The 20,043-nt window shown below is 60.5% G+C and overlaps 1 protein-coding gene across 4 annotated transcripts in view; it reads right to left on the bottom strand.

The window, feature by feature from the left end:
• The window catches only part of PRKAR1B (protein kinase cAMP-dependent type I regulatory subunit beta), a 112,716-nt gene that overhangs the window by 3,020 nt on the left and 89,653 nt on the right, over positions 1–20,043 (bottom strand). For all 4 annotated transcript variants that reach the window (XM_037814073.1, XM_037814075.1, XM_037814071.1 and 1 more), the window contains 2 exons: positions 15,239–15,299; positions 7,927–8,048 (listed from right to left, as the gene is read on the bottom strand). In XM_037814073.1, the coding sequence (XP_037670001.1) occupies positions 7,927–8,048; positions 15,239–15,299 (183 nt within the window). The remainder of the gene's footprint in view (positions 1–7,926; positions 8,049–15,238; positions 15,300–20,043) is intronic.

Here is a 20,043-nt window from a genome sequence, read left to right as displayed (position 1 = left end):
CAGCCCATTTCTGGTGTTTTGCATAACAGCAGCATTAGCAAACCAGAACACCCATGGTCTTCTCTGCGCGTGCTGTTATTTGTTAGGTACAGTTTAAGTTTATACACCTTTCACGACTGCTGTTAACAAATTTCCTTTTAACAATTGTGGTCATTTTCCTCCTTCATGACCCTGGCCACAAAATCAAAGGTTTCTGGGTGAGAGAGATGGTTTGTCAAACTCTGGGCCGAGAGCATGTGCTCAAATGCTTTGGGCTGCAAGTATCAGAAACCCACCTCAGAACGGACAGGTGCTCATCCCCCATCACAAGAAGACTGGGGGGAGGGGCTCCTGGGTCAGGTGACTCAAGGGCCCAGAGGCACATCGAGGACCTGGGTCTGTCCACGCCCCCTGCCCTAGCAGCCTCGGTGCAGTGCCCAGTCCTTGACTGGGTCCCTCATGGTACATCAGAGGCTGCCATGGATCCAAGAGTCACACATGCCATCCCTGCCCCTTTAGCCATAAAAGGGAAGCCACTTCTCACAGGACACTTATCAGCCAGAAGCCCCGCACTGTCCCCTCCCGTGCCAGTGGCCGGAGCAGATCAGGAGTCCACCTAAGCCAGTCGCTGGCAAGGGAACCAGACCAATGTGATTGTCCGGCTCCAGGGGACCCATCTGCCCTGGGGAGGGAGCTGCCTTCCCCGGGTCAGGAAGCTCAAGAGAAGGGCTCCATCGGCCAAAGAAGGTGCAGGAATGGACCTGGGGTGGGCTGTGCTGACCGCTGACCTGATACATTACCAGGTTGTCATTTCTCGATGGCACTGGCAGAGACGCGTTTTCCCGCTATTTATTTGCTCTGAAAGCAGGGCCCACCACAATCAGCCGCGTCTCACGTTCCAATGGGCAGCGTTTCTTTTTCGCAGCACATAAAGTAACTGTCTTATAACTGAAGGCATTCTGGGTCAGATGAGACGGGACAAGATATTTTAGGGACTTTTTTTCTGCCGGGAGCATTTTCATTCTTCACACGTTATCACGGGTGGAAACGTGTCCCCCCAAAAGCCATGTTCAGGCCCGACCACCAGTGCCTGTGACTGTCTTTAGAAACGGGGCCCGTGCAGACGGACCAAGCTGAGTCACACTGAGTCATGCGGGAGCGCGGCGTCCTTCTAGGGAAAGGGGGACGTGGGGACAGAGAGGCGAGAGGCGGCCACGTGGCGATGGAGCGGGGACTGCAGTGCCGCGGCGCACGCCAGGACGGCTGGAAACACGGCGCCAGCAGAGGCCTCCACCCGGTCGTGCCGACAGCTTCGTCTGGGACGTCCGACTTAGGGCAGCGGTCTGGGGTCTGTCACGGCCTCCTGGGGACACGCACGCGCATCTTCGGTGCAGAGAGGTGAGCAGGCGGGTGAGGGTCCGTCTCTGGGTTGTGCAAGCAGGACTGGGAAGGCGTGGCTGAGCCTCGACGCTGGGACAGCGCAACGGGCTGCCCCTCCTGCAGGCCGCAGCGTGGCCAGGGGCCTGTGTTCTCCATCCCAGCTGTGCTCGGGCCCAGGGTATCGGTCCCCGCACCCAGCAGGGCCCACCCTGCACCCCTGTGCGGTTTCCCTCACAAACCTCCCACAGGCGACGCCCATCGCCACGGCCAGGAGCTCCCCCAGGCCACAGAGGAAATCCCTGGGGGGACACGTGCGACTATTTTTAAAGGTGATCCTCCACGTGGAAGACGACTTCAGCCTCGCCAAGACCCCCGCCCTGTCCCACTCACCTCCTGCTGTGGATGGATCCAAGAGCCGCTTAACAAACGCCCTCCCCGCCTGCTCCGGACAACTGCAGATGCACTTTGGCCTTCCCTGGAGTACTTTGCAGATGCTGTTCCCTCAGCCTGGAAGGCTGTTCCCCGCCTCCGCCTGGAGTCCTCTGCAGATGCTGTTCCCTCAGCCTGGAAGGCTGTTCCCCGCGCCTCTGCCTGGAGTCCTCTGCAGATGCTGTTCCCTCAGCCTGGAAGGCTGTTCCCCACCTCTGCCTGGAGTCCTCTGCAGATGCTGTTCCTTCAGCCTGGAAGGCTGTTCCCCGCGCCTCCGCCTGGAGTCCTCTGCAGATGCTGTTCCCTCAGCCTGGAAGGCTGTTCCCCGCGCCTCCGCCCGGAGTCCTCTGCAGATGCTGTTCCCTCAGCCTGGAAGGCTGTTCCCCATGCCTCTGCCTGGAGTACCCCGGGATGTCTACAGATAGTCCCAGTTTGGGGAAGGGGAGACTCTGCCCCTCACGGCTGAGAACCAGAAGCTTCCTGACTACATCTGCTGCGGTGGCTGCTCCTGATGCAGAAAGTGCCGTTTACTGTGTTCTCCAACTGCTGCCCTTGAGACACTTTTCCATCATCTCTCCAGCTGCAACTGCTCAGAACCCAGGGCCTGGCCTGAGGGGCGCTCTGTCTGCCTCTCGGGGCACTCCCTGCCCTCCCACCCTCGTCTGTCCCGCCGAGGAGGGGAATGGGCTCAGTGAGGAGAAGGAGGGGGTTAAATCCAACCACGGGCTTCCCTGCACAGTTCCAAGTGGGAATAAAGCGGAATCCCATCTCCATGCCCAGCCGTCACTCTGACAGACACTTGGGACTGGCCTTCCAGGGACGGGCTGCACTTTTGGATGCTCGTCGGTGGGGGTGAGGGTTAGGGTTAGGGTTAGGCGTGGGTCAGCCTCTTGGGGCTCTTGGGGTCCCGAGGGGGTCAGCCTGGGCGTCTCCACCAGGAAACCAAGGGAGCGCACACCCTCTGGTCCGTCACTAATTACCTGGAGTGGGAGGTGGCCGACCCTCCCCAACCCAGAGGCTGCATGGCTGGCACAAAGCGCTGCCCCCTTCCGAGTCAGGCACGTTGTGCCCAGGGCCCAGCCCAGGAGTCAGCGGGGGCACCCACCTCTCAGACCCCACCCTCCTGCCCGGGGCAGGCCTTGTGCTCAGAGTCCTTAAATCATGGGGTCAAGGGTGCAGGGAAGCTGGGCAAGAGGCCGCAGGACCGTCGTCACCAGCACACTGACAGGTTTTCATTCCGCCTGCACCGCTCTTCAGTCAGCCTCGTCACCATGGGGCGCTCCTCGCGGCCCCCACAGGCTGGGCAGGGCGGTTTCTGGGCACCCAGGACGTCCTCTGCCCCTGTGACTGGTCAGCAGGGTGCCGCATGCTCCTGGAATCCCCACCCAAGCATCCGAAGGCCCCGAGTTGTGCCCGTCGGCTGCCTGGCTTTTCTGAGCCTCGGCTTCTGCGTCGGGAAGTCACCCCCCGCGCGCCCCGAGTGAGGGACGGAGGTGGCGGGAGCCGGGCTCCTTGGGCTCCCTCCTCGGTGCCTCTTTCCTCCTCTGCACAACTGGGCTCGCGGCTGGGGGGCGCCGGGGTCCCGGACGGCAAGCGCGGCTCACAGACGGTGGCTCCTTGGGGAGCCCGCCCGGGGGTCTTCTGGAGACGGAGGGGCAGCCTCATCCACGGGCCCCACGAGAACAGAGGGGAGCCCAGAGCCCGCCCACGGGCGCCGCCACCGAGCCCAGGAGGAGGGCAGGAAAGCGCGGGGGTTTCCTCACCAGTCATGGGAAACACAGAGTCCGTCCACCATCCTCGCAGCCGGGCCCCCGCCGCCGCCCCGGACCCTGGCTGGTGGACGTCGGTGGGGAGGCCTGACGCCACCGCGGACAGATTTGCCCAGAACCACACATCTGCCAGGATTTCCCCGGCCGAGACGTCCGTCCCCACGGAGCGGGCGGTCGTGGCGCTCAGCGCCCCGCTCTTCGAGCCAGCAGCGTCCTGCAGGGCGACCCGTGACCCCGGAATCCGGCAGACGCAGTCCACGTCTGTCCCGTCTGGGAAGGCCTGCGCCAACGGCTGGGTGGAGGTCTGAGTGGGAAACAAGATCTGGAAATGTCTGGAAAACGGGAAGCACAGACTGCGGGGTGTGTGCGGTCTCGGGGCTGGGGGGTGGGGCTCAGGCTTCCCTGTAATGTTCTTATATTAACAGAAAAAGAATCAGAAGGAAAAAATCAAGGATTCAGGGATCATAGCAAACTGTCACGGGTGCCTGGTGAGGGGCTGTTAACCTTTCCTCAAGATGCTGTTTACTCATATCACTTTTTAAAATTTACACGCTAAGGAAAGAAAAGGCCGTCACCTCAGCAGGCAGACGGAGCCCGGGCCGCTCAGGCCGGTTCCCTAGTCTCTACGCTGTGGTTCGGCGAGCCCCTGAGGATGGCCTGGCAGAGACATGGGCTCCAGGGTCTGCTCCTCTTAAGAGGCAGGACAGAAGACCCCATGTCCCTCGGGGACCCTCGCGTCGATATGGTGTCGCTCGTCCCTGCACATCTGAGCACTGGGCTTGGAGGGGCAGCGCCGGGACCCTCCCCACCTCCTGGAGAACTCCTACTCAGGCGTCAACACCCAAGTGCGCCTGCCCCTCCCCATCAGCTGGGACGTCCCCATGGCCTGAGCCCTGCTCCATGCCCCCCAGCTCTCTGCTTGGGCCGCACCCTGGCCCCTTGGGGTTACCACCCACCTCTGGCCTCCTGGCTTCCCCCGGCCCTTCTCCTCCAGAACATTCTCCACGCAGAAGCCAGGGCAGTTCTTTCTACCCCCAACCCTACAAACAAACGCCAGACACCCCCTGTCCAACTCCCACCTACACCTGAAGGCCAGCAGGCTCCCTCCTGAGACCCCAGCCCCAGAAGACGATTCCCCAAGTGTGCCACTCGCCTCTCCCGACACCCCAAGGTCCCCAGGCCTGCCTCCTGGGTCTCCGGAGGACTTGTGTCCTCAAAGCCGTCCGTCTGTCTGACTCACTCTTGAGAGCTGCCCCCCGGGGCAGGGATCTCACTGCTCACTGGGGGTCTCGGCCCCACTGGGGAACTGGGCACGAGGCCGCCCTGAAGGCTGCCTGTGGAGCTGCCATCAGGCCTCACCTTGACAAAGCCCCAGAGAGGGTGTCGGGGCAGAAAGAACAACAGCAGTGGGAGAGGGGCAGGGCAGGGGGGAAAACACCTCCGAGGCGCCAGCACGGAAGGGGAGCCCCCACCTACTCACCCAGCCGCATCTGCGGCCTCAGCCCAGGGCGTGGGGCTGGGTACAGGGCACAGGGTGGGGGAGTGTGGTGTGGGGTTGGGTTAGGGTGGGAGTGTGGGGTCAGGGTGGGGGCTCGGGTGGGGAAGTGCAGGGTGTGGGGAACGGCAAACCCTGGGTGAGAGGAAGGAACCAGAGGTTGCCGGGGCTGGGGTCTGGGGGAGGCGGTGAGCTGATGGGTGACCGGTGCAGGGTCTCTGCCGGGGGTGGCAGTGAGGGGTGCAGGACATCACAAGTGTAATTGATGCCACTGGTAGTGCACTTAAAAATGGCTAAAATGGCAAATCTTACATCATGTGTCACCAAATCAAATTCAACAAACACAAGTGTCCCCGTCCCGGGGACGCTCTGCCCCCACCCTCACCCGACGCAGCCCAGGGCAGGGTGAGCCGCAGGGGGTCCCATGGCCCAAAGTGGAAGCCGAGCGGCCCCGAGACCCCTGGCCCCTCTGCCCCGGTAGACTTTCCCGGAGAGGGGACAGCCCCTCAGCTCCATCCTCTCCTCGCAGGACCCCATACTAGGGGCAGGCAACCCCTGCCCACCGAGGATTCTGCCCCCACCCCGAGGGCTCCAGGGGCCTCTCCTACAGGAGATCCCGGGGCCGTACCCCCAGGGCCGCTGCTACAGGCAGGGTCCCCCAAGGAAAAGCCGCTCGGGACTCGGTGCCTCCCACGGGACCATCCCTTCCCTTTCCCACCAGCTCCCGAGCCAGCTCCGCTCTGGGCAGCCCGGGGATCAGCACACACAGGGCTGGCAGGTGATGGAGCGTGAAGTGTGGGCAGGACCCCGCTCTCCTCCACACCTGGGGACCCCGAGCCAGGCCGGGAAAGCCAGGGCGAGGGAGGGAGGACGGGCTCAGGGGGGCTCTGGAACAGACCCATGGACGACGCCCGAGCCAGGAGGGCCACGCCTCGCCCTTCTCTCTATTATTAAAACTCTCGAGACTCCGCACCCACCAGGCAAGAGCCGCTGCCTGGGAGTCCCCGGTGTCCTCTCTGCCCCTCTGGGCCTGCCTCCTCCCGACCCTGGGGGCTCTCGGCAGCCTCGCCCTGCCCTGTGGGGTCCGAGGAGGGGGCGGCCTGACCCCGGAGGCTGTCGGTGCCCAGCAGCTCGGCCGGGGCGGCACCAGGCTCTGCTCCCCCTGGGAGGGCAGGGAGGGCCGCTCCACGATGTCCCTGGGGCCACAGCAAGATGGGGCTGCATGGGTCCGAGGTCCCCAGCTCCTCGCCTGGAAGCCGCGGAGCAGCCCCTGTGGGCCGTGTCCCGGGACGTCTCCTGGTCCCACCGGAGCACAAGCGGCCGCCTGCGGAGCCGTCCCCGGAGCCAGGCAGAAGCTCCTGCGGCCCCGGCCAGCTCGCAGGGGAGGTGACCGCAGGAGGGCCCGGCCTTGTCGCACGCCCCCCACACGCACCCTCGGGTGGACCCTCACCCCAGCCCGGGCGGCGGCCCGACATCGCTGCTGGGGGGTGGGGGGCACTCGCCGCTCGAGGGATCAGCCAGAGGCGCCCTCAGCAAGAGCCATGGAGTCCCTGCCTGCGCCGTTTCTTCTTTTTAAGAAAAGCCATTGTCGAATGAGTCTCCCCGCTGGGTCCCTCGCACACACCCCGGCCTCCTGGTGCAGTCCCCTCGTCACCTCCGCCAAGTCCTTCTCTGTCCAGGACGTGGAGACGGGGGCACCCCAAGCTCCCAAACCCACACTCGTGGGCCCGGGACCCTGGCCCCTCTCTCAGCGCCTGCGGAGCCCCGAGGTGAGCCTGGCCCTTGGGCTCTGAGCCCCCCACTCTCCCTCCTGGCCTCCCCTGCAGCATCCGAGTCCTTCCCTGAGGGCAACGGGTGGGTGGCGGGTGGGCAAGGGGGAGAGGACAGTCCTCAAAAGGGGATGCCCAGGGGCAGAGCTGAGCTCCTGCCGCAAACAAAATTCACACCTCATCCCTGTGGGATTTTACTTTTGCCACTCAACTCAGGCTTTCCGGGCTGTGCCGCAGGAGCACCAGAAACCGAATTTGGAGCCTCCTAATTGGCAGCAGAGGTTTTGGCAACAGTGTCGCCGCCGCCACTGTGTTAGACCAAGAAAATGGACCCTGAGCTTGGTCACGGCGGCCAAGCAGCCAGGGGCTCTGCCCAGCCCCTTCCCAGCCTTTCCCAAGGCGGCCAGCGGGTCCACGCAGCACCAACCCTTCACGGTGATGCCTGGGCCTGAGCATTTGCTCGAGAAACTCCAGATACCAAGGTGCCCGCTTCTCTGACGGCAAAACACAAAGTCAGAGAATGTGGTCAAGAGTCTGCAGACACGAAATCCTTCTCGCCCTCAAACGAGATGAGAAGCAGGAAGTGAGCCGGAGAGAGCGTGTCCTGGCCTGGTGAAGCGGGGAAGTCGTCCGCCCGACAGGCCGTCCCACGGGGTCTCTCGCAAGGGGACTCGGGGCCACGGGGGCTGGCCCCCAGCTCCACGTCCACAGGAGCCTCCCATGCACCCCGATGCGCGACAGCCTGGCCAGTCCCGGGGGCTTCCGAAGGCGGTAAAGACGCAGCAAGTGGTTCCACCGAGAAGCCCCCAGCACGGTCTGCAGTCGCCGTAGGAGCCCGTGCGGTCGTGAGAGGGAAGACGGGGCAGCAGGAGCTCCCCGCCCCCCACAGCCACGGGCACGACCCCCCATCGCAGCCGTTTCCCTGGTTTTCCTGCACGCCTTGCGCATGTGCAATTTATCACCTGTGAGGGTCTCCATCTACCACCGGTGCTCACGGCAGAGAGGCGTGTGCGTGAGGCCAACTGTGCCCTCAGCAGCTCGTGCCCAAAGGTCCACGGTGCCATTGGCTCACCCCTCGACGCCCGGCCCCGACAGCGCGACTCACCTCCGTGATGATGTAGAAGTCGTCCCCAGGCTCCCCCTGGACCACGATCTTCTCTCCATCTTCAAACTGGACGGGCTCCAGGGCGTCGGCCACCGTCAGGCGCTCCCACTTCTCCAGGGACTCTGCGGAGACAGAAGGGGGACAGTCAGCGCCGTGGCTGGGAACCAGGGTGATGGCTGCCGCACAAAGGTCTCCCCTGAAAACTCTCCAAACACCAGCTCCATGATGGCCGAGCTGCGCTAAGACTCCAGTACGATGGACCGTGAGGCAGCAGAGACCACGAGCCAGCGTCCCCACGGCCCTGTGCGTGGAGGATGGGCACCGTGGCTCTGCCCAGGCCTCAGCAAACTGAAAACCAAGGCTGCTGGACTCGGTGAGAAAGTAACTGCACAGAGCTCTGCAAACATTACACCCGGCCAAGCGGGGGACGCACCCCGTCCAGAAGCAACGCGCGACTGCGTTTAGGTTGCAATATTGAGAAACACAGAAGACCGTCCATTATTTTAGGTCAAAACACTTAATCCCGAAGCCTACTTCATCTTCCTGGCCTTCAGAAAGAAAAAAAAAATGTGTTTCTTTTATAAGAAAATAGTAACAGCCTGGTTCTTTTTTGGCAAAAGAAACTTTTCTGGACCGTGCTTATCAGATGGTACTTATGTAGGTCAGTTGCTAAAAATAAAAAGCAAAGCATTCATTTTAGATCCCTGTTAGGAGAGGGATTTCTGGCCTTAAAATCTCCTGCCCGCGCTTTGCTCTCCGCCAGCCCCGGGCCCGAGGCGCGATCGTGCTGCGACGGGCTTTCTGAAGGACGTAACTTCAGAGTGAAATCACAGCTCGTGTCCAGGAGGAAAAGGGCACACGGCCATACTGGCCGCTGAGAGCGCAGTGCTGGGTTTACGGTTTTCTCACGGGGAGGTAACTGGCGTTTAATTTTGGAAGTCGTGTTACACTTAGGAAGTTCATTGCCACATGTCGGATGAGCAGATTTTTTCCCGATTATATTTCAAACCTGTTACCCTGAGGTCGGACAATCAAGATGTGTAATAGCTGTGCCCCAGCAACATACGTTTCCAGTGAGAACGCCAGGAGAAACGATGGGGAAAACGGCTAATTTCTGTTGGCCCACTTTTTTTAAATGTCTCACATCTCTGAGGCAATTCATGAATTTTCTCCTGGAATTCAGAACCCACGTCTAATTGTCAGCCCCTCGCAACACGAACCCCTTCTCTGAAAGGTATTTTTAACTGGAAAGCCTGCCTGAGAAAAACAGGCCACAGGGAACTCGGGGTGCAGACATGGGGTGGCCAGGTAAAGTGGCGTGGGTGAATGCGGCCAAACTGCTGAGTTGAAACCCTAAGATGGGACCCCACAGTCACACCCCCAGGTGGCTACAGGTGTCCCACAGGTGGTGCGGCTCTCTCTGCAGTGGCAGGGGCCATCCTTACGTATTTCTGAGAAGAAAACGGGGCCTCAAGGGCACCACATGAGGGGAAAATGCCCAAGTGCCCAGCGTCGGGCTTCATCCAAGGGGTGACGGTTGGTGTTATGTGTCCCGGGTGCTGCCGTGAAGGGATTTCAGAGACAAGGATCAGCATCCGCACGAGTCAGATTTAAGGAAAGGCATCGCCCTCATCGGGGGCGGGGTGGCCTCACCGAATCGGATTCTTGCTTAACAGCAGGAACGGAGGGTTCCTGGAGAAGAGGTCACGGCCTCGAGACCCCACCCTCCACGTCGCCTGGTTCCCACCCTAAGGAGGGGGGCTCAGCGCTTCAGCGTCTCCCTCACTGCACTCTCCAGCCTCCAACTGCCCCACGGGCTCAGACCTGCTCCAGTCGTAGGACGAAGCTCCTCATGTCCACACAGAAAGACCCTACAGCTCCTGTCTGAGGAGAGCCCGAGCTGGGCACGACAGGCGGGCCAAGAGGAAGGCGAGCCACCTGGCAGAGCCGGGCTGTGTCCTCACCCTGGCTGCTTCCTGGAGACCATGTGCAGACAACAGGGCTGAGCAGGCGGGGAGGCCTCCGACGAACCAAAGGAAAACCAAGTGCAGGGCCGTGAGGCTAAACAGGTGTTTGAACAGTGCCTGGCAAGCCTCTAAAAGCCCCAGACACTAATGAAGGAAAGCCCCCTGCCTGCGCCTCTGCCCATTCCAAGGCGAAATGCTCATTTGTTCAGTTCCTGGAGGGGGTCACAAGGGCCTGTCTCCTCCTGGGTGCCAGGAAAAGGCTCTTGGATTTCACCATGGGAAGCTGGGTGCATGGGATCAACACTTTGCTTTTCACTTTGCAGGATGCAAGAGTGAATCAGTGAGTGGATGGATGAATGAATGAGTGGATGAATGAGAGGTTGAATGAATGGATGAATGAGTAGATGAGCTATTTAGTGAATGAGTGAGCAAATGAAGGAATGAGTGGATAAATAAATGAGAAGAATGAATGAATGAGTCAACGAATGAGCAGATGAGTGAACAGATGAGATGAATGAATGAATGAGTAGATGGATGAACAGATGAGCTACTGCGTGAATGAGTGAGTGGATGAATAGATGACTGAATGACAAATGAGTAAATGAATGACTGAACAGATGGAGGGATGAGCAGAGTGAAGGGGTGCATGAGTGAAGAATGTGGAACTGGGGGCACTTTGGGGACCAGGGTCCCCCCCATCCTTCCCAACAGGTAAGGCCTGTGAAGGTGTCTGGGCTTGAAGATTTTGCACGGGGATAAGACGCCCCGTTCACCCCCTGCAAAATCTTGGGACTGTGCCAGTTCGGATGTATTATGTCTCCCGAAACGCCATTATCTTTAATGCAATCTTGTGTGGGCAGACATATTAGTGTTGATTGGGTTGGAACTTATTGATTTGAGGTTTCCATGGAGATGTGACCCACCCAACCGGGTGACGACTTTGGATAATTTCCATTGAGGTGTTATCCCACCCATTCTGGGTGGGTCCGAACTAAATCACTGGAGCCATATAAATGAGCCAACAAACAGAAGAAGCAACTGAGAGTGACAATTTGGAGAGAAGCTGCAGCTAAAAGGCATGTTTTGAAGATGGCCATTGGAAGCCGACAATGACACTTTGGAGAACACCGTTTTGAAACGCAACCTGGGAGCAAGCAGACGCCAGGCACGTGCCTTCCCAGCTAACAGAGGTTTTCCAGACGCCATCGGGCATCCTTCAGTGAAGGCAACTGACTGTTGATGCCTTACCTTGGATACTTTATGGCCTTCAGACTAACTTTGTAACCAAATAAACCCCCTTTATAAAAGCCAATCCATTTCTGGTGTTTTGCATACGGGCAGCATTAGCGAACTGGAACAGAGACCCACTCACAAGGTTGCCTGTTTTTTGTTTTGCCAAATTAAAAAAGAGACACCAAAAAGACGCCAGGCAGGGGTGGGAAATGGGGAGTTAAAGCTTTAAATGTACTGTTTCTATTTGGGATGACGGAAAAGTTTTGGTAACGGATGGTGGTGATGGCAGCACGAGATTGTGAATGCAACTGACAGCACCAACGTACACATCCAGATGTGGTTAAAGGGGAGACGTAAGGTTGGGTATGTGGCAACAGAATAAAAGTTAGAAAGAAGTCCACGGAGCTGCACAACACACAGGGTGAACCCTGAGTTAAACCGCGCGTCTTCAGTGATTGTGACAGACGTTCCACACCCGTGCAAGGTGCTAGCGACAGGGTGGTGTAGGGGGTCCTGTATTTCACGCACGCTTGTTCTGTAAATTCACAGCTTCTCTAACAGAAAGAAAATAAAACATTAAAAAGTGACATTAAAAGAGGATCACTAAAAAGATGCCAGACACAAAGGTCTCCATCGATTCTACTTCCCACTGATGAGAAATGCTCCGAATGAGCAACTCCAAGGAGACTCAACGCAGGCCGGCGGGGGCTGGGAGGCAGGGGCCGCAACGGGCCCTTTGCGTGGGAGGTGAGGAGAATGTTCTGGAACCCGACTGTGGCACCGCAGAGGTCCTTAATGCCACTGAATTGTACATTTTGAAACAGTTACAGTGGTAAATTTTATGTTACGTGTATTTTATCACAATAAAAAAAACCTACTGCCTTGTCACGTCATTTCACAAACGAGGCCAAACCCTCTCCAGGAAAGAGCAGCAGTTATCACCACACTGCCGCGTGCACACGTGCACACACGCACATGTGCACGTACACATAAACACACACGTGGTCACAAACACCACCTGCCCACAAATGCACACGTGCTCAAATATGTGTGCACGCACCCACACATTTATGCACTCACACGTGCACTCACACTTGCTCACACATGCACGCCACCTCATGCACATGGACACATTTGCATTCACAAATGTGCATGTGCATATGTGCACACCGACACATACACAATCACACGTACACGCACTTGCTCACACACACTCACACGTGCACACCACCTCACGTGCACATGATCACATACTTGTGCTCACATATGTGCATGTGCATATATGCACACTCACACATACACGCACTTGCTCACACGTGCACACCTCACCTGCACATGAACACATTCTTGTGCTCACGTATGTGCATGTGCACACTGCATATATTTGCACGCTCACATGTACACACTCACATGTGCACACTTGATCACAGATGCGCACACTTGCTCACATGCGCTCACGTACACATGTGCCCTGGCAAGGCACCGGCTTTCCTGCTGCAATGATGGGCAACCCCCACGCCACGACCACCTGAGGAGCCGCTGGCAGCCGGGGGGGCCGGGGCCTCGTGGACGCAGAGCTGGGTGGCCCGCTACGACACGTGCCTGCGCCCCGCTGACCGGTGTCACCTTGCAGGGCTGCAGTGCCCGCCAGGCCAGCAGAAGGTCCAGCGGGTAGCGCCTGGCACGGGGCACTTCCCAGGACCCAGAGCCATCAGGCATGACCAGGGCAGGGAAATCGAGGCAGTGCAGAGGGAGGGGCCTGGGGCTGGGGCCACTGCGGTCCCCACTTCCTGGCTGTCTGTTTCCTCCTGGTGTGGGGTCACCAGCCCACAAGCCTCCAGCACATGCACCAGCGGCTTCGGGCTGGACCACAGCCCCTGAGCCCCTCCAGCAGCTTGTGTGGGGTGTGGGTTCCCCAAACTGGACGGCGTTTGTTCCCTCCCAGTCCTGGAGGCCGGAGGCTGCAGGGAGGGCCCTCCTGCTTGTCCCGGCCTCCCAGGCTCGTGGGCGCGTCCTGCTCCCATGTCCGCCTCGGAGTCACGGCGACCCCCGTGTTCAGGGCCTGCAGCGACCCTACGTCCACACAGGACCCCCTAGCAGGGCGGGGCAGGCACGTGATGCGTCTTCTGGGGGACACAGTCCAATCCACACCGTCAATTTTGGTAAAATTATCCAGACTCAAGACAAGCAATTCAAGAATTACAGCCACGTGTGAACTAAAAAAATTACGCAAAATACCCCTGAGAAAGAACCAGAGTCACCGTTACATAAGCCGAATCCCAGTCTTGTCTCCAGGCTTCTGTCCAGGAAGAGGGGTGTGTCAAAAAGACACGTGGATGCAGTACTCGCGTGTTCCTTTTAAATAAAACTTTCAATTTTATTTCGCTTGAATTCAGCAGAAGGAAAAGAAACTTGAAGGGAAACTGAATTTCAGAAATATGTGTTTTCGATGCAACACTTCATTGCAATTTTTGTTACTGTGAAAATGCTCAGAGGAAGCCATGTCTGTGCGTCCTCGTGCCGTGGGAGCAGACGTGCGGTGCCAGCCAGGTCCCTCCTGCTCCCGGTGCCTTCCCCACCCCCAGGCCCGGCAGCCTCCTCGGCGGGTCCTCGCTGCTCCTGTCCTGCTCCGGCCCCCACCGCCGTCCTGGCTCCCAGGGCGCCCCCGGCCCGCTGCTGGGGAAAGCTGCCCCGTGTCCCGCGTCCTCGGCTGATCTTCCGCGGAATGATGAGCACTGGCTCTTTCTACCTCCCCACAGCCTGGGCTGCCGGGAACCCTGTTCTCGTTCTGGTTCTGGTTCTGAGCGAAACGTCCTGTCCAGGATCCCTCCCGAGGGCCCCCCACTCCCGCGGGGAGCAGCCCGTGTGGCCCTTGATCACGCCTGGGGCAAGTGCGCCCGGGCTTTTCTCCTTGTCTGCGTCACTCCGTTAGGACCCGACACCTTTCCCGGAGGGCCGGCTGCGGCCGTGGCTGCGAGGATCCCCGCCGCTTGGCTCCTTCCGCCGTCCCGGAGCCCCAGCGATCACCGGCCCGGAACCGCACTGCCCCAGCGGCAGCCCCAGCCACGAAAATCGGACAAACTTAAATCCGGTTCCTCGGGCTGAACCGGCCACATTTCCAGCCGCTCCTCTCGCTGCGGAGCGCTCTGGACGAGGCTGTCCAACAAGGACGGACACCTGCCGTCTCGGTTAGTGATCCCAACACATTTTTAAAATTTTGCCAGAGAGAACTTTGTAGGCCTTTCTGGAAGCCACTGGAAAAGCAGCCAATCCAGGACTCGGACCCCAGGCCCTGAGGCAGTGGAGACGGCAGAGATGGCGGCAGGAAGCCTCACTCCAGACGGAACCAAAGCGGCCGGGGAGAAGGCTGGGCGCGGAGCACCCCGTCGCCGGGAGGGTGACGCTGACGTGCAGCTCGCAGTGGTGCCGAGGCTGGGGCGCCGACGGCGGGGTCATGGGGGAGGCCGGCCCGGCCCCGGGAACGGCACCGCATTTGGAAAAAGGACCTGGCGGAGGTGGTTGGTGAGGAGGCGGCCACGCCGGGGAGGGGCGCCAACCCCTCAGTACTGGTGTCCTTGCAAGGAGGGACAGACGTGAGGACGGGGAAGGGACTGCACGAGGCGGGCCCCCAGGGCCCCCGGAGCCTTGGGGGGAGTGCAGCCCCCACACCCGGGTCCCAGACGTGCGGCCTCTGGCGTGCGAGACAACAAACCTCTTGTTCTAAGATGCCCGGTTCGTGGGGCTTGGCTCCCGCAGCCCCAGGCCACCAGAACAAAAGGGTTCTGTGGCTTTGCCAACAACAGTGTGTGTGGGCGTGGGTGTGACAGTATGAGGTGTGTGAGGGCGTGACGGAGCGTATGTGAGATGACTGTGCGAGCAGGCGAGTGTGTGACAGTGTGACAGCGTGTGAGCACGTGTGACCGTGTTTGTGAGACGAGTGTGTGGCCATGTACACGTATGTGAGACTGTGACAACATGAGTGTGAGGTGTGCATGTGAGTGCACGTGGGTGTGCGAGGCCCGCTTGCGTGGTCCAGGAACACTGGGGTGTGGCCGGGCCCTCGGCAGGGCTGGGACGGCCGTGGACGGAAAGACGGCGCTGGGCACACTGACCTAAAATGGAGACTTTGCTGAGGAATTCCTCGTACATCTTCCGCTTCCGCAGGGTGCTGCCCTGTGAGGAGAGAAGAGGGAGGTGGGTGCCAGTCCTGCGCCCCCCGGGTGCCTCGCCCTCGGGCCATGCGACGTGCACCCGGCACCCTGCGCCCCCAGCCGGCCAGGGGTTGGGCCCAGCCTCGAGGGCCCCACACAGCCTGCAGCAGGGGCTGAGGACACTCGGCCAGTCGGAGCGCCGGGCGGGGCCTCAGGGAACAGGGCCTAGGGGGGACGGTGGGCAAGATGGTGGACGGGGTCCACCATCTGGGGGGAAACTGAGGCAGACACAAACTCAAGTGTGTGGCGTGGAGGAGTAGCCGGTGCCGAGCACGGGCCTGAGTCTGGGCATGCAGGGAGCCCGGCCCACCGACGTCCTCCCCAGGGACGGGAGCCAGGCCCGGTGAGGACCTCCTCCAGCCGACCGTCGGTGACGGTGAGCTCCAGCCTGGTGCAGGGAGGGGGGCTGCACTTCGCCCCTCCTGTCCTCTGCTCGGTGACTTTGTGCAGTGCACACACTGCACCACTGCACACGGCAGCCCTGGCACCAGGTCACATAGCCGGGAGTCCACCAGGAGGACTGTGCACTGCTTAGGCTGAAATTCTGACAGCCTCGTGGACTGACGGAGGCCACCGATCTGAGGGGGCAGTTCCCCGGGATGGGAACAGGATCCAGAGACCCAGTTGTTCTCTGTGGCCCTGGAGATGGACGGGAGGCAGGGAGGGGCCCCACCGTGCTGGCAGCGTGCTCCAGGCCCACCCAAATCTCACGACAGCCCCATGAGGTGAGGACGTTCCTTTCGCCACTTCCCAGGAGAGGAACCTGGGGCTGAGAGGGGGTGACCCAGCGGGGACACTGGAACCAGGAATGGAAACCCAGCCTAGGGTCTCAAAGCCCCAGAGCTGCCCCAGGGTCTCCACCCGTCCCCCTTCCCAGTACGCTGCTCTGTGTACTGTTACAACCTCGAGACAGAGGACCTTGGTGGGGACAGGAGATCCTGGGCCCCGTCCACCTGCCACCACCCAGGTTCCAACTACAGGTGATAAACAGACATGGTGAACACAATTTCTGAATCTGTCCTTACAGCCGTGCCCGTCTCCTCTCCTTCCCTGCCACTTGCTGGGATATGGAGGTAATGGCTGGAGCTCCAGCAGCCATATTGACCCATGTGAATGGAAGTTATACATGGAACAGCATCAAGGTCAGAAGGGTTTTGGTTCCCTGACCCCACAGAACATACCCACCCTTGACTGACCACTTCCAGAATTCTTGAATGTGAGAAATAACAAACAGGCTGAAGCCACTGTTAATTGGAGTATTTATGCTGCACCCAGTGTAGTGGCCGCCTCCAAGATGGCCACTCGGCTGACCCGGATAACCAAGGGGACAGTAAAGACATGATGGCGTGTGACCCCTAAAGCTAGACTTTGAAAGACCCTGTGGCTTCTGCCTCGCTCTCTCCTAGGCGGCTCAGTGATGGATGGGCCTCCTGCTGACACCCAGCGCCACGTGGCTGAGCCGCCACAGAAGTGGGTCCTCTGGCTGCAGCCTCGGGAGCCCCTCCCAGCACCTCTCTGCAGAGCTGCGCCCTGCACGACCCGCAGAAACTGTCTGATAACTGTTACTCCTGTCACAGGGCCACTAAATTGGGGGGGGGGGGATTTGTTACTTGGCAAAAGCTAACTGATACATCCAGCCAGACCCAATCCTAACCAAGGAAATTCTAGACTTTTGTAAGGCTTGCTGGCAGGTTGGCAAAGCAGTCCATCCACTGGCTGCCCTCCCCAGGTGCACAGACGTCTGCTGGCAATGGTGAAGAAAGGCCACTCGTCCTGCCTGCCCGACAGGCAAGATGGCATCGACGTTCCTGCAGGCCCTTCGTGGCGGCTCCCCTGCCTCTCCCCTCACGGAGGCTGAGCTCCGCATCCATGCAGCAGCACCGGGAGCCCTCCGGCTGTCAGCAACGTCCGTAGGAAGGAGACGCTGAGAAAGATGGGTCAGACATGCGATGCAGACACCTTACACGCACGAGGGGCCCCCAATCCCTCGTTTGAGGGAAACCGATCAAGGCATCCCCTGGCCACACCGAGGAGCATCCTCCTGCAGAGCAGTGATCACGAACAGGTCAGCCAGCACCCACCAGGTGCCCGGGCTGCTCTTGCAGCTCTGAGAGGCAGTTCTCGATGCCCCGTTTGATGGAGAACACGGAGGCGCGAGCCCCCTCCAGGAGCCCGTCCACAGCCACACGGCTGGGAGTGGGGCGGGGGGTCTGGGCCAGCTCTGCCCACCCCCAGGGCTGTGCTCCCCCGACTCTGTCTCCCCCCTGGTGATCACAGACAGACTTGGTTTTGTGCCTCCAGACCCCGAAGCAGGTCCAGCTGGTGAGGAAGTCTGCTCGTCCTGCTTTAAACGGGCCTTCTGAGCACCTCAGGTGGCTTCATCACATGGAAAAGGGGGGGCGAGCCCCGACGGGGGAGACACGACCCTGGGGAAACGGCCTGCAGAGCTGGGGAGCAGGACACAGGCCCTCAGCCCACCCGGCCCCCATCCTTGCTGGAATGGAGGGAGCCCAGAATTTCCTGTGGCCGGAGCCCCCTTGGCCAGCCCTGCAGGAAGAGGACAGGTCTATGGACAAAGGACAAAGGCCTCAAGGAGGAAGGGCTGGCACCATGTGCCTGTCCTGGAAAACCACGACAAAAACGCAGAAGGCAGTGGTGGGGCGAGAGTGACCCTGAAGCCCCTGACCCGGCAGTGGCGTCCCCAAGGCCAAGTGCCAGTGCACCTCCAGCTGCAGGCAGAGGGGCGAGCCTCTCCACCTCTCACAGGTTCTGGGCACAGACTTCCGGGGCCACGTCCCCTCCCCTCGGCTCCCCAGAGCCCTGTGTCACCATCAAAGCCCAGCATCCCAGGCCGTCAGGGCCACGTGAAGCCCCTCCTCTCACGGGAGGAACCCCGAGCCCAGCCTGGAGCTGCACAAACCCCACAGCCCACAGGGGAAGGCAGGTCGGGGCAATGGCCCCAGGGCCTCAGCACACGGGGTCCCTCCTGTGAGGCTGTGAGCCTGAAGGAAGTGACACCCCAACTTGCTAAGCAGACTTGGGGAGACTTGGGGCCAGGCCTGCCCCGAAGTCTGAGTCTGTAAGTGGGAGAAAGTGAAAACATCAGCCTTGCTGGGGTTTGTGAGTGCTAAGTATCCATGAATGTTAGTTATGCAGCTGCTGCTACTGGCCACGGAAGTGGACGGCGGGGATGGGAGTGACTGTGGAGATGGTGGTGATGGTGAAGATGCTGACGGTGGTGATGATGATGGTAATGGTGGTGATGATGGTGGTTGGTGGCATGTGTGGTGACGGTGGTGGATGGTGGTGGTGACGGTGGTGGTGGTGGTGATGGTGGTGATGGTGGTGACGGTGGTGGTGGTGATGGTGGTGGTGGTGATGGTGGTGGTGGTGATGGTGGTGACGGTGGTGATGGTGGTGATGGTGGTGGTGGTGCTGGTGGTGACGGTGGTGATGGTGGTGGTGATGGTGGTGGTGGTGGAGATGCTGACGGTGGTGATGGTGATGGTGGTGGTGGTGGAGGTAATAGTGGAGATGATGGTGGTGGAGATGGTGGTGATGTTGATGATGGTGGAGATGCTGACGGTGATGGTGGTGGTGGTGGTGGTGGTGGTGGCGGTGGTGGCCGGGATGGAGCTGATCTGCCATGTGCCGGCCGAGTCAGCAGCTCCATCTGACCGCAGCCTGCCTACAGGCAACCTCACATGGTTTTGGACCAGTTGCACCTGCCTGTGTGCCTTGATTTTCCTGTCGTGTGACGCAGTCAGTGCCCTGTGCTCAGCTCCTCTTGCCCATCTCCCTCCAGCCCCCCCTTCTCTGTTGTTCCTCCCCTGGAAGGTTCTCTTTCTGCTTCCCACTGAGACATGGAGGGGCTCCAGCCTCAGGATGCCGTCCCATCATCAGAAATGGTGTCGGAGACTCTGCTAACAGGCGCGGGCCATGCACCCGGCCAGGACAGCCCACAGCTCGCAGGCCCCTCCTCCCGCCGAGACAGGTGACAGGGAGCACAGCCGGCACCAGGCACTCCCCAGGGGCTGCCTCATTTACTCCCCACCTCGGCCCTCCCCAGGGGGCAGTTACGGCCTCCACTCCCACCTGGGCCGGGGCCACGGAGATGCAATACAACCAGCTCGTCCCTCGGTGGCCGAGTGGTGGGGCCAGGGCTCGAAGCAAGACCCAAGACCACCGAGCTCACCGTACAGGAAGCTGACGGTTGCCCGCATCTCTGCTCATCTCGGAGGGCAGACGTGGGGTGTGTTTGCTGGGCACGTGCCCCCGGCTGAGCTCTGTGGACATGTTCTGGGCCACAGCGCTTCATCTCCACGGACGATGGAGAAAGAGACACTCAGGAGCCAACGGGATTGCCCCAGGTGGCCCGGCAGGTGCGGAGGGGCTGGACGAGCTGGGGCTGCTGGACCCCGGGCAGGCCCCTGCAGGGCCCCTGCAGCTCTGAGACGTGCTCTGGGGTGGTCCCAGGCAGGGGGCCGGCTGCCCGGCCACCCCCAGGACACCTCCAAGGGCACAGGTCTCCTCAGCCCACTCCCCAGGGCACTGCCCGAAATACAGAGCAGCACTAGGGCCGTGAGGGGACAGGCCTGCAGGGGAGCTCAGAGGAAGGTCCCACCAGCCCCCCAACACTTACGCACAGACCTGCACGGGGCGCTCCCGTGACTGGCCCCCGACAGGCGGGGACAGCTGGAAGGCCT

The sequence above is a fragment of the Choloepus didactylus genome, chromosome 21, assembly GCF_015220235.1.
Source record: "Choloepus didactylus isolate mChoDid1 chromosome 21, mChoDid1.pri, whole genome shotgun sequence".
NCBI classification, from domain to species: domain Eukaryota; kingdom Metazoa; phylum Chordata; class Mammalia; order Pilosa; family Megalonychidae; genus Choloepus; species Choloepus didactylus.
This window is presented reverse-complemented; position numbering and strand designations above follow the sequence as displayed.